Here is a 14,534-nt window from a genome sequence, read left to right on the forward strand (position 1 = left end):
CACGTTTTTTTTATCTTTTATAGAGGAACGATCGTAGAATCTAATTAAAACAAAAACACAACTAGGTTTATATTTGTTTCCGAGATCAAAAGTGTATTTTTCTTACTCTCTTGAACATTAAAAAATATTTAAAACATTAGTTATATATGTAGACTCGTATCTATTGAGTTAAACTAAGATTATTCGTTTTTTTACTGAACATTGAGAATTTATCACTTGTTTAAACGATTATATCTTTAAATCTATTAATTTATTTTATAATTAAGACGTAATAATTAAGAAATCAACAAGATTTGAACTTATCACTTACAATTTTCTCGAGTAGACTTTAAAAATAACAATTTCTTCCAGTTCCTATATTTATTTTTCGATCTCTCTTACAAAAAGATCTTCAATTTTTTATTAATCAATGTTTTCGACCATCATCGAAATCATTATTACTTTAATCAACATTTTAATAATAATCAATCTTCTACTGTACGTTAAATAGGAGTAATACTGATTTTTTATGTGAAGTGTTAGAGTAGTAATCACTGAAATGCGACATTCAAAACTGTTCGTTTGGAAGTATCTGACGTGTAGTCAATTACATTCACTCGAATGCAATGCTATTGTACTTCGGCAAATGGCCTTCCTCTAGAGAATATATCTACCTAATACATTTGAGTGGAACAAGGCGTAATTGCGGAACAGTATTGTATATGTACTACTGACACTTCACCACTAATCACTAATAAGTTTCGATCGGAAGCTCCATTTTTGTGCTTTATTTACTCTCGGCTCTGTGTGTAATCTGCAATCTTGAGGTCTGTTATGAATATTATATACATTTCGATGTTTAACCAAAATATAATATACTTTTTAATGTAACGACATTTATTTACTAATTTAATTATTTATTAACAAGGTAATTAACAATATTTTGAGAGAACATGCTATGTGCGAAATACTGTATTAATACTGTATTAATTTATCAAGTAATTTGTTTCTCTTGAAAAAGTTTAAAAAATCGTCGACTTCGTTGTCATTCAAATTACATATCTTTCAAGAAGGCATTTAGTTTATGTTTATCATCAATTGTGTTGTGTCTTGTACAATTTAAAAATTAATATTTTAATCATTTTTTAGTAATAACTAGAATTAATGTAAGATATATTAGGGATCCTGAAATTTATAAAAATTGCAATTTTATACATTTCTATCTGTTTTATGTCTAATAGTTAATGACGAGCAAATTTAACATTAAAAGAACTTTCCAGTTTTATAAGATAGTGTAGTACCTATTTCAATTATGGAGAAAAGTAGTAACTGTAAAAAAATGTAAAATTGTTTTGAGTTTTCCTGTACCTTTTAATACTTATGAATATTTTGCGGTTTGATTGAGTACAAAATTACAATAAAGTATAATGTAATTATATAGTTATTGCCTTTACGCAAAATGTAGTCTAACACAAGCAAGAAAAGTAATAATCGTGTTACAAGGTATTATCATTTAATCTGTTAATGGTTGAAACTATAAAAGCTTTCGATCGTTGATTTACCATGAATCGATTTTATGACAGGAATTGCCGGTTTTCATTATCGTACAGTGTAAGGGTGTAGAAGGGTAGTCAAATCTGGAATACCATTACCGACAAATTTAGATTTGTATTTCTTCACTGCAACCTACCCAATTTCCGAGATCTATATACGATTCGTCGTCTTTCCCTAAATCCCATGACAATATCTTGAGATTATTTCGGTTAGAACATAGCTCTAAATTTGGTTCCATAGAGTTTTGGTTTGGAGACATTCGGTCGCGTGGAAGGTTTCCTAATTTGCTAAATGTTAGGAACATCTCGATAGTGACATGACAAATAAATCTAATTTAGCAATGTCGTGATCTCAATGTACCGTTCAATCTTATTTATTAGTTGAAAGCTATTCAATGTCCTTGATCTCTGGACAATTTTGCTGAATTCAATTTTAGTATCTGGGGCATTTAAATGAGATGCGTTTACATTTTATGTTAATAAACGTATATGTTTAATATGCAATTTTTAAATACTCGTCTTGTCTTCAATCTTTCAAAAGAGCTGACGTTAAGTTGCGTAGTTTACATGTTAAGCGATCTTGACATCTGTCAACAGTATTAAAATTCTGTTAGCTGCAGCTTTCCGAATCTCGTGTAACTTCATCAGAGTATTAATAATCAGTCACCTTCATTAGTTGTTCGGCACGTTTTATTAGGTTAAGTAAAAAGTTCTGAGCGTTTTTCGCTAGATGTCTTTAGTGAGCCATATCTCACGATGTGCACATCGCATCGAGTCATAGTATACACCGATTTCAAGGTGATATTACGCATCAAAAAGGTTCTTTGTCAGTTTTGTGTTCGGTGAAGCCAGTTGTGTGTTACAGCGTTCGAAAATGGAGATAAAAAAAGAGAAAATTCGATACATTCTTCAGTACCACTACGACCAAGGTGAAAAGGCGGAGCAGGCGGCCAAAAAAATTTGTGCTGTTTATGGACCCAGTACAGTATCGAATGCAACAGCAAAGCGGTGGTTCCAACGATTCCGTTCTGGTAATATGGACGTCGAAGATGAGGCACGCTCTGGTAGGCCAATCGTCGAAAATGTGGATAAAATCATGGAAATCGTCGAGTCGGACCGGCATGTGAGCACTTATTCCATTGCCCAGGAACTGAAGATTAGCCAGAAAACCGTTTGGAACCATTTGCATAAGGCTGGTCTCAAGAAGAAGCTCGACGTATGGGTGCCACATGAATTGACGCAAAAGAACCTTTTGGACCGAATTGATGCCTGCGATTCTTTGTTGAGACGTAACGAAATCGACCCATTTTTGAAGCGGATGGTGACTGGCGATGAAAAATGGGTCACATACGAGAACAACAGCCGAAAAAGATCGTGGTCCAATCGCGGTGGGCCGGCCCAAACGATCGCCAAGCGTGGATTAACGGCCAAGAAGGTTTTATTGTGTGTTTGGTGGGATTGGAAGGGAATCATCCATTATGAGCTGCTCCCATCGGGGCAAACACTTAATTCGGACCTCTATTGTCAACAACTGACCAGACTGAAGCAGGCGATCGACCAGAAGCGGCCAGAATTGGCCAATAGGAAAGGTGTTGTGTTCCATCAAGACAACGCCAGGCCGCACACATCTTTAACGACGCGTCAGAAGCTCCGAGAGCTTGGCTGGGAGGTTCTATCGCATCCGCCGTACAGTCCAGACCTGGCACCAAGCGATTATCACCTTTTTAAGTTTTTGCAAAATTTTCTTGATGGTACAAAACTGGCCTCAAGAGAGGCTTGTGAAAATGAGCTGGTCAAGTTTTTTACCAATAGGGACGAGGACTTCTTCAACCGCGGAATTATGAAATTGCCTTCAAAATGGACAAAAGTAATCGAACAAAACGGCGCATATTTAATCTAAATCGAATAATCTTGACTATGTTAATTTCATCGTCGAAATAAAGCGAAAAAGCGCTCAGAACTTTTTACTTCACCTAATATTAATTGGCCGCCAATGGATATTACGTGCAAGTACAGAGAACATCAATGAGAGTATTAATTCGCACCGAATTAGCGGAACAACATAAATGCATGTATAATTATAAAGCTAATTGAGTGGGCATGGTTTCAATAAAAATATCTCAAACGAATGGAAAAATACGGAAAAATTCAATTTTAAATTAAACTTAAACGCACCATTACAATTTTGTTTGGAGTGGATATAAGAGAATAAAAGAATAAATAATTAACGAGAAACAGTATTAAAATCTCCCCAAACAATTCAGTATATATCTGTGAAGTTAAATTATTAAAGAGATATCTGTGTTTCTTGGAAAATGTACGCCTGCTAACTGATTACTTTAATTTATTAACTGAAGCTAATGAGTATCATCCAAACAGTAAATGTAGCGTACTCTCTTATTACTTGAGTTCTACCACCGACGTGAATAATTTCTCGTTGTGCGACAGATCGAATATCAGCATGTAATCGAGTAATTAGTGGGTTTTCCCTATGGTCATCGCCATATGTCAGGAAGGATACCATGTATATAGGATACACACATGTTCTTTGTGATGTAGTTTAGTCGGAAGCTTTCGTGGGGTTGTAATAGCACGAAAGTACTATTATAAATAATCTGAGGATGTTTACGCATTTATATGAAATTTCAAAGTGCAAAACTTTACAAAATCCATATATTTCAAAATATATGATATTTTCAAAATAGAGTACTCCTTATAATACTCGTAGTATGTTTTATTCCTCTCAATGTTAATAAAAATGACGACGAATTGCAATAACTGTGGTCCAAAAAATTGAATCGAATTTGGAAATTTATACTGAATTAAATTTGAACTTGATTTATACCGAATTAAAAAATATCAAATATTAAATTTTATATATTCCTGTTTCAGATCGTGATTCGGTGATTGTATGACCGAATCGTATCAACGATTACAAAGCTTCCAGCAACAGTGGCAGTTGTAAACAGTATTTTTCGTGGTACCCTCGGCACGATCGAGGAGTACACGAAAGCAACGTCTAAAGAATTGTCCAACATCGAAAACGGTTCGTGCACAATGAATGAACCAGATCCTTGTCTACCACTGATTTTACCTCCGAGATATAGACTTCGCGATCTCCTCCTGGGGGATTATGCTTTTAATGATGACGGCGAGCGGTGAGTAAATCTTTAATGTTGCATATTTCCTTTCAAATGTTTGGAGAACAAAATATACATCACTGTCTAATCTCCAGATATTTAAGATATTTCTCTTTTCCTATAAGAAAGTTATATCATTTTACTAGTATCATTGCGTGAATTTTATCAATATGTCGTAAGTTCTTTTATAGAAGTTGGAAGGACATTCGAGCGCCTGTACCAATTTCCGATGAATTATCTGTGCTCACTAGGAAATATTCAAGTATTACTTACGTACTCATGAATTTAAATCTTCGTGAGATACGACTCTCGTATTAATGTCTTTTGGGCGAATGGACATTTATCTCAATGTAAATTCCCTTAGTCCGGTATAAAAGTAAGTTTTCAGATAAAAGAGAGAATGATAATTTGTTTATGTTACAAGAGTATTCGAAACTCTCATTCTCTCAATATAATTTTAATCGTGTAGCACTTTTAGTCTTTTCACTGTTATAAAAGTTGTAACTAAGGTAGACGACGTTACAAAATATTGAAATACTGAAATATTAAAACGTATTCTTTTTTATTTCATTTTCATTAGAGATAGTATGTATAAATTATTGATCTATATATAGACGCGTATAATACTTTAATCTCGCTGAATATAGTTAGTCGTTTAAGAGATTATGCTTTACTTTTCATATGTGATTGGAGTTTTTACTAAAATGTTAGATAAATTTATTTATAAGAGTGGTACTTTTAATTTTATATATCTCTCTATCCATAATTTTGTGTTTCTTAACCATACTTTATTTTGTTTTACTGTATTTGTAATTCAATCTTGAACTCGCTGCTGCTAAATTAAAATAGTGATTCGATTGACTTCAATTTTATAATTTTCATTGAAACGCAAATTATACAAAATATTTCACATCAACTAGCTGTTTCTTGGCTATAGATACATTGTAATTTAAAACAAAATCCTCTTATATGTTACAAATAATTACTTCTATCCGTCACACCTACATCTGTATTTAATTAAACAAGATTTTGATTACCGAGAAATGTTTAAAATTAAGTAAATAATGCTGACGTCGCGTTCATGTGTTTTAATATGGATATGTAAAGTGATTGTAAAGGTGTGGCTGTGTAGTAGAGAGACCTTATACACAAGTATGAAATTCACAGGGGAAACTAATTCGTTTCACGAAAAGAAAAAAGGTTCGGAGGGAACAAATTAAATTGCCTGTTTTCTCAGTTGATGAGTTCTTTTCGTTACGAAAGAGGAGATTTGGGGTTGAAAAAGAAATGATCTCGTGTTTGAGATCACCGATTTTGTGCCTGACCCGTAATATCTTGTTTCTCAGAAATGTTCACGAAACTGACGGCACCGATATTACATTTAGAAGGAATATTCAGTGAAAATGATTCATTGACATTTTATTTGTACGATATAAATTACCATTTTATTATATTAAGGAAAATCGAAAAACAAATATCAAAGGAGAAAGAAAAAAAACTGAAATTTAAATAATACAACAAAATCAACATTGTAAATGAAAGCTACGCTAATATTGTAAACAATAATGTCTAGCATTAAAAGGATTTAAATTGCAAATGAGTTAGCCTCTGAATGTATCAGATATTTATTAAACAGCATGAGCATCATGTTTCATTATACTGTGCCTGTTCTTTTAATTTTTTTTTCTTCGATCCGGAATGTACCCCTCCCCCAGGTTTATTTAATAATTCAAATTTTATAATACGAGAACAGAGAGTGGGTCATGAATTGAATGGCACAATATCTATTAGGATAGTCATCTTGAAATTTAAAAAGATGGGATAGCTCTGGAGGGGAACCAGAAATAATACTGAATTTAGAATAAATAGGATACCAAGTTTTTTATTGGAGAATTGTCATAGTTATAATACTAAAATTATCAGAATGGTCGAAATAATAAATATAGAATTTGTCATAAAAATTGTATAGATGTATCACAGTTTTGTAGAGATTCAAATGATTCTATAGTTATAATAATTTTAGAAAGAAGGTAAAGACTGGCACATCGTTTTATTCTTTTAGAAGAAAAATTTTTGAAAGCTACTAAGTAATTTATTTCTCATATATTGATTGATGCTTTATCGCGACATATCTTCATCACAATCGATTTCCTCCCCTTGGTTAGAAAGAACGTAATAAAAGGTTCTATAAAAGGGTTCCTTCTTTTGACAACACGCTGTCTCGCATTTTTTACCATTCGTATTGGAATCCCATAAAATCCTCGTACAAGAAAAAACATATTTTGTTACAAGAAAGACGAGTAGAGAAAACTGGTTTCTTTTGAATACTTTAATATTTTACAGCATCTGATGATTGGAACATGATCTGTTAAAAAATAAAAATAATTAGAGTTATTATATGTGTACAGTTATGTTTTTTTGCACAAAGAAAAAATAAAGAATTGGTTAGGGGATTCTATTTCTTGGATTTATATTTATTACATAATGTATATTACACTGAATCTAGCAATCTTGTAACAAAACTCTTAATATCCAGGAGATGAGAATTAGCACTTATTAAATTGGGTATAAAGTTAAGTAGATTAAACTTGAGGAAATATTTTTTATAGCATACTCACGAGAAAAAGAAATGTTTATCAGAAATAATTTCTATATGTTGCAGCAAACAAATGAAATTATCAATTTTAATAAAATCCTTAGAACAGTACCAGTTATTAAATAAATTAAATTAGATTAGATTAAATTATTTAGCTATTTAATTTAATTTAATAATGTGTCACAATCCTTATTTAATTCAGACTACAGGCGAGTTAATTTGAGATTCACTCATCTATTAATTCCGGACAAAAAGCAGAGACAATTTTGCATGCTTTGGACTGCCGCTGAATCGTTTCTTTGAGCGGAAAGTCTAGTTTTTTACGCTCCAGTATCTTCTCATCCTTTAGAAGAAAGTCGGTCAGAAACGCGTTTGAAATAAAAAAAAGAAAAGAGTATTGGTCGAATCCTATGATAACTGAGTTGAATTCAACCGAAATTACCCTCTGCAACTTCATATCTACCTATATGTATGAAACACGTATTCAATGATGAAACTTTTAGTTTGTACCTTTTTTTTATTATATCCACTCTCATATACGTATCTCCTTCCATTACGCATATATTTATTATTTCTTTTACCATTCTCTTTAGTTGTACCTTATAAATATTCGAAAAGAATCACTCATAAAATTTTTATTTGCCACGAAATCAACACTCGTTTCACTTCACCCACTTTACACTTTGTTCACGTACCCGTTTTATCGAATTTTTACATCCAAGGAAAACGTCAAATATAGTGCCACGCCAAAATGTGTTTTACTAGTTTCATACCGCGATGCAGTCGCGTTGATAACTCAAAAGATAGATTTGCTACCTTCGTATCGGCGTACTTTCATCTTTGTGACTTGCAGTTAACTATCAAGAGAGATTGAAATTTGATCTTTAGATACGTGAAATTCGAATCCAGAATCTTGTAAGTATAATTCTCGAAATTATCAAAACTCGAATCTCAACTCAAAAGTTGGAATGCTTACTTATTGATACGATTGTAAAATCGTATCAATCAGAATAAGTTTAAAGAATAATCAAAATTGGATTATGTTATTAATTAAACAAAGATAGTTTTATACCGCAATATTCTCGTAAATTATTTACACAAATTACTGTTAATCTGGATTTCGAGAGCTTCGATCCACAAAAGTAGCAGAAAGTTTCGAGTATTGAGAACTCGAAACTGGAAAGGTTTCGAGTGTACCATCCCTAAAATATACACCAAAACGTGTCGTTAAGTTCATGCCGCGATTCACTCGCGTACGTAATTCATAAGGACGATATGGTATCTTCGTGACGGTGCATTCTCCTCTTTGTGGTCTCGAATTAACTATAAAGAGGCAGTTAACACGATTTTAGATTCATCGATGCAAATATATGCAAGGTCAGCACCAACTAGAATCCTTGGTCCATGACAAGATGGTCATAGTGTTCTTTCATCAGAGACTCGTGACAAATAGTACGAGCTTGTGCAATAGTTTGATCGCATGTATGTATAGGACTATCGAATTGAAACCAACCGAATTTTAAGATTGACGCAGTGAAGTATTGTCTTATTTCGTGATGAGGCTGAGGCTGGGTCTAAGAACCACACTTGACACAATTAATATCGACCGGTCTTTCTATTTTTGTTATTTTCCGCTGTCTCTTCTCATTTGGTCAACTGCTTCGTATACGCGCTCCAAGATACAACAAAGTTTCAAACATTTCACTGGACATACGATTTCGAAACCGCTATCGGACAAAGTTTCCCAACATATTTCTTTGTTGCTATGTGAAATCGGTTCGTATTGTGCTGAACTTTGGGGAATTTCAAATCATACAATTACATTCTTTTTTAGAAAAGTTAAGGGAACTTTGTGTTTACTTGTTATTCGTTTTTGTATATTATTATCTACACACGAACAGTCAACAATTTGGTATCATTTTTGCAATACCTGTTAGATATAATTAGACAATTATAGATAGTAATTTTCTTTACTTCGATAGTCCTATGTCAATGTATTTGAAGTTACATCCAAATTCGTGTTTATTAAATTCTGTGGTTTTTATTTTGTTTTGTATGATCATCTATCTGTGTTATTTCATTACGAAAATGCTGTATTAATATTACTTGTGTTTAATGTTCTTGTTGGGTACCGATACCGGATGATATCATTACAATTAGCTGCAATGATGGAAGTTCGCACTAAAATTGCCATAAAACATCATTATGTTTCACGGTAATTATTATACCCGGTTTACTCTTCCGCACAATTGTCATGAAACATACTTATAGATGTATATTTACAAACGCTTAACTGAATAATATTTAAAGCAAAACACAATTTCGAATTGTCATAAATTACAAATACCTACAAATACCCCGCAAATGCAAATTTATGTTATTTTGAATATAGTTAACTATAGGAATGCAATCTAAATTGAGATATTTTTCTCCCTCTAGATATTATAACAAGTATTAAATATTACTAAAATGAAAATAGAAAAGTAATAATTTTAGTTACTATTTGAAAAACAACAGTCAAAGAAATGGAATCTAAATAGAGATTTGTTTTAGTCTTTAAATGATAAAAGAACTTTACTTCGGATATTTTGTGTATTTTTACATGTTATAGGCATTCTATATAATTTTGCACATTTAAATTTCCTATAAATGCCAAAATATTTGCAGTCTGTCTATAAATTATAAGGATTGAGAAGATACAGTAAAATTAAAGTGTGAAAGGAAAATGGTAATTCTAGTTGCTATTTGCTGCGAATGTGTTGTACAAAATATCAGTTTCGATTAGACGAGCATATCACCTTTAATACAGGCTTGACCGAAATAAGGAATAGTAATGACTATATGCCTTCAAATTCTGTTCTTTTCTCGCAATTCATATAAAGCTACAATTTTCAGGTAGTCATTAATTACAAGGCAATATTAGCACCTGCAAAGTGCTTCTTAAAAAATTTACATAGAAATGGAATTACATTCGGGAATTTATGATAGGTAGGAAAAAAAATCTACATAATTACTAAAAAATATAAATAAGGTCGCAGAACTGTAGTTTGTAAGAAGATGACAATAAATTATTTAATTTCTAACATTTCTCAAAATTAGTGTTAAATTATCTGATTTCAAAGATTTCTTAAAATTAGTGATAGATCCTTTAATCTTTAACATTTTAAGGGACCACCAACCTTTAACTAACACATAAAAATTTTTCTACTCCTCTTACTCATTTATACAAAGTATGTATTTAAAGTATTAATTAAAATATATATCTTTATTTTAGTTTTTTATTTTTTTCGCAAATTCTATTCTAAAAATTACTACAAATGATAGAAGCATAAAAATAGTTTAATCCCTTCATTGTCCGTTGAAATCACAATATGCAGCAAAACTTGAGAGAACTTATCGTACATTGATTTTATGCATATTGCCTGTTAATTATATTGTCTGGTCAATATTATGTATTCTTCATACAGTAGATCTTAAAACAGGGAATACATTTATAAATATTTATTCGTAAATTTATTTGTAAGTACCATCAAAGGCAGCTATAAATATTAACAGTCAAACAGTTTATGAATTTAAACAGAACGATATTCCTCTATCGAAATTCTCTTTAAACTTGTGCAAACTCGTTTGAAATTTCGTTGTCAGAGAAGATCTCTAGTTAAGAATATAATAACGAATAATTCCTAATTTCAAAGGCGGTTAAGTTGTAAGATGGCGCGTTATTTCATTTTAACCGTTTACTCGGATATGATTTAAAACCTCCTTTCGCCTTTTCTTGATATCTGCAAGATACAATTTTCTTTGAAACACGCGCGTTCTGAGATTTACATACAGGTGTCGATGAACGAGCTCTTTATTACCAACATGCTTTTTAACTTCTCGTTTCGATTCTCTGTTCTTCGTCAAGGAAATTCGTGATTAAAGGAGATAGTTGGAAACGAGACATCTCCTCGCCTAAATGGTCAACCTTTCGAAGTTGCAATTGTCTTTGCATCTCCGGTTGGCAGGAAATTGAAGGCACCGTCTATACTTGCCCACGTATCGTTCAACGACAATGACAAACTACAAACTCGACAAAACCGGTTGCCATGGAAATCGATATTTCGAATCTTGGTCGTTGGTGGAATCTTTCTTCCGAGAACAAATGATAGAGATATTTCTTGAAAATCTGTTTGAGTCGCTGATGTCTCTACTAACATATATTGTGCGGTGTTTGCATTTTTGCAATCCTCCAATGTATTCAAAAAAGCTACAAAATGACCATGTGTTTGGGACATGTTTCAACATTTGGCATCGTAATATACGTGTGCTTATATACGTATACTATGAAATTTATCAAGACGTATGATTTATAATTTTTATAGTGTGTTCCTTTTAATAATAATGATAATTTTTGTGACTTTTTTCTATAGTGAAGAATATAGAATATATTTATTTATTACTTCTTAATGTTAGGAAAGATTTCTATATTATATGACTATAAAGTATACACTTTTATAATTATGATTTTATAAGTATGTTCAAACAGTATATTGAGGATAGTCTTTAATTTTGATGTATATGAAAGACGGCATAAGCAAACGTTTTGGACAGTTCAAAGAAATGATTAATGAAAGAAAGAAAAATGTTATAAATATTAAGAAAGTTCAATGATTCGATTGAAAGTCAATATAGTAATGGGATATCTAGAGTAATGAATAAGGCAACATGCCGTGGCGTTTATTGATCATAATCACTTCTTACAGGAATATATATTTGGTTTCCTTGATTGTAATAATTTAATGATGGAATCGCGAAAAGAAAGTTAGTCATGATATGTTGAAAAATATCAAACAAAGCTATATATAAGGAAATAATTATTTAATCATATCATTGTTTTGAATACTAATGATTATTAAAAATACTATGAAATGTTCAATATCATGTTATTCTTGTTATCTAAGATTCCAACAAAATTGCGTTTGTATTGTGTTGTGAATATTAAAAAGTTTATCAGGACTATATTGCTATTACTCTGGGTCCTGGCGTGATTTAAGTTGGCGAACTTCTCTTTTACAGTCATTTCTCCTATGAGAATATGTTCACCTTCGCTTTTTTCTCGGCTGATTAAACAAAATTCACTTTCAGCTCGGAGTTATAATTTCACAGATACGAACTCATAAAGTTGTACATGCTAGAAGGGGCAGTTAGAAATTAAATTGAAATGAAGTGCGAATATGATGAAAGTACTAAAAGAGATTAAAAAAGAATATACCAAAACCATAGTTTAGAATCAATCAAATCAATAGTTGCAGTGGAAAATGGTATGACGTTAATTACAAATTTTCTTACATCGCATTAATAAGTTACTTAAAATATCTAGATAATTAGGGGAAATCTTGAATTGTTACCGTAAACGATTCAATCTACAGTTTTAATTTAATTCATTTTCTATTTTAATTTAAGCCATTCTATAAAATTCCCTTCATAGAGAATAGATCATGAATATAGGAGACCAAAGTGAAACGTTCGCCTTTGTTACTGTAATTACAGTTACGAATTATTAAAGTCCTTTCAGTGCAAGGGTACTTAGGAAAATTGCTTCACTCTTTTTTTAATTTTCCTACCTTAGTATGTGGGACGTAAATGTCATCTGACTTAATTCTGTGAGATTAATTAAATGTTATCAAAATTATATTCAAGTACCTCGACAATTTTATCACATTTTTACAATTAAATATATTATTTATTTCTAATATTCACACACATACACACACAGAGTAGATAAATTATTCATTATAAATTCTTACATTAATGTCATGAACATATTTTCGTCTATGAAAATTTTAGCACTACTTTTATTATTCTCTGCTTAAAAGAAAATTACAGTTGATAAGATAATCAATACCCTATATTACTGTGGTATTAGTTCTGTTAATCGATGCATCTATTCATTTCCGCGTATGTTCAATTCCCTGAACTATGCAATAGCATGAAGAATACTATACCTTGTTACTGACGATTAATGTATAAGCGTACTCGAAAGTAATCACAATTAATGGATTTTGAACATTTGGCAAACAGGTTCGATAAATTGGACAAAACAATCCAACTGTGTTGTTGTTACAAACTCTTGCACTGCACGTAGTGCGTTGTTATGTAATTATTACTATAATAAATATGCAACTATTAATTCATTTTTTTACATATAAAAGCTACTCGGAAAAAACATGATAGTTCTATATTTGTTGATTCTCTGATTCCAAGAAATTTTGTATAACACAACCGGAATACATAATATTATGATATTCAATATCTTTTTTAATATTCATAAATAGCACATATTTAATTAATCAGGTAATTGATATTCAAATTAAATAAAAATGTAGTTAACATGCATATGTCAATTAGCGATGTATTCAATTTGAAAAAGGAGGCATGACTCGTCATGTTTCTTTTCCGTAGTATTCATATAGCGAATTATGTTTTTAAAAATGAATATCAATTACTTTAAATATTTGTAATTGTTTCAGAAAACGAAAATAATGAATTAAAAAATAATTTTGTCTCTATCTATTGATAACTCTTTCTAAATTACTCTTATGTAGGTAAAGTAGAACTTTTTGGTTTCTTAAGAATCATTTCTGAAGTTTCCCGGCAAAAATCTAATGTTACTTATTTTCTGACTCTGGGAAAGCACGCTTCTTTGCACGCTTTGAAACAAATTATTTATTGAAATCTGATTCTTTTATGTTTTCGCGTACCTGTTTTTTGAAAAAAATCTTCATAGATCAAAGGAGTAGATTTCTTTGAACCAAGGATCAAAGTATTCTTATGGAGAAAAACAACATCTTTCTACCTTATCGACTGCTTTTACGGAATTTATAAAGCTTTTGAGCTTGCGAGTTTTATATTTCCTACTCAGCGTTATAACGCTTCCGCTCTTATGTAGAGTGCGCTGCTTGACGTTGCTAGGTTTTTCATAAGATAAAGACCGTGGTAACTTTTATCTTCTTTGTCTAATCATAAGTTTTTCGTATAATTTAAAAAATAATATATGATATATTGCTTTTACAGTACAAGTTATCAATATTACCAATATTAATAAATATCTTTTTATAACAATAACAAGTTTGATGTTAAAGGCAAAAGAAACTGTACAATAATTTTTTCAAATTGCAAGTTACCTGAATATTTTATTTAACGAAATATTATTTAACGGTAAAAAAAACGGTAAAAAAACGATAAATAATTTTTAACTTATTAATTTACTAATATCACTTGTTA

At 31.1% G+C, this 14,534-nt stretch overlaps 1 protein-coding gene across 1 annotated transcript in view; it reads left to right on the top strand.

Annotated features, from left to right (window-relative positions):
• The first annotated feature begins 4,466 nt into the window (after positions 1–4,466).
• The window catches only part of LOC117214797 (potassium channel subfamily T member 2), a 193,810-nt gene continuing 183,742 nt past the window's right edge, over positions 4,467–14,534 (top strand). Inside the window, exon 1 of the mRNA XM_033461134.1 lies at positions 4,467–4,690. Within this exon, the coding sequence (XP_033317025.1) occupies positions 4,590–4,690 (101 nt within the window). The 5' untranslated portion in view covers positions 4,467–4,589. The remainder of the gene's footprint in view (positions 4,691–14,534) is intronic.

Source organism: Bombus bifarius, unplaced genomic scaffold, assembly GCF_011952205.1.
Source record: "Bombus bifarius isolate JDL3187 unplaced genomic scaffold, Bbif_JDL3187 scf7180000009243, whole genome shotgun sequence".
Classification (NCBI taxonomy): Eukaryota; Metazoa; Arthropoda; class Insecta; order Hymenoptera; family Apidae; genus Bombus; species Bombus bifarius.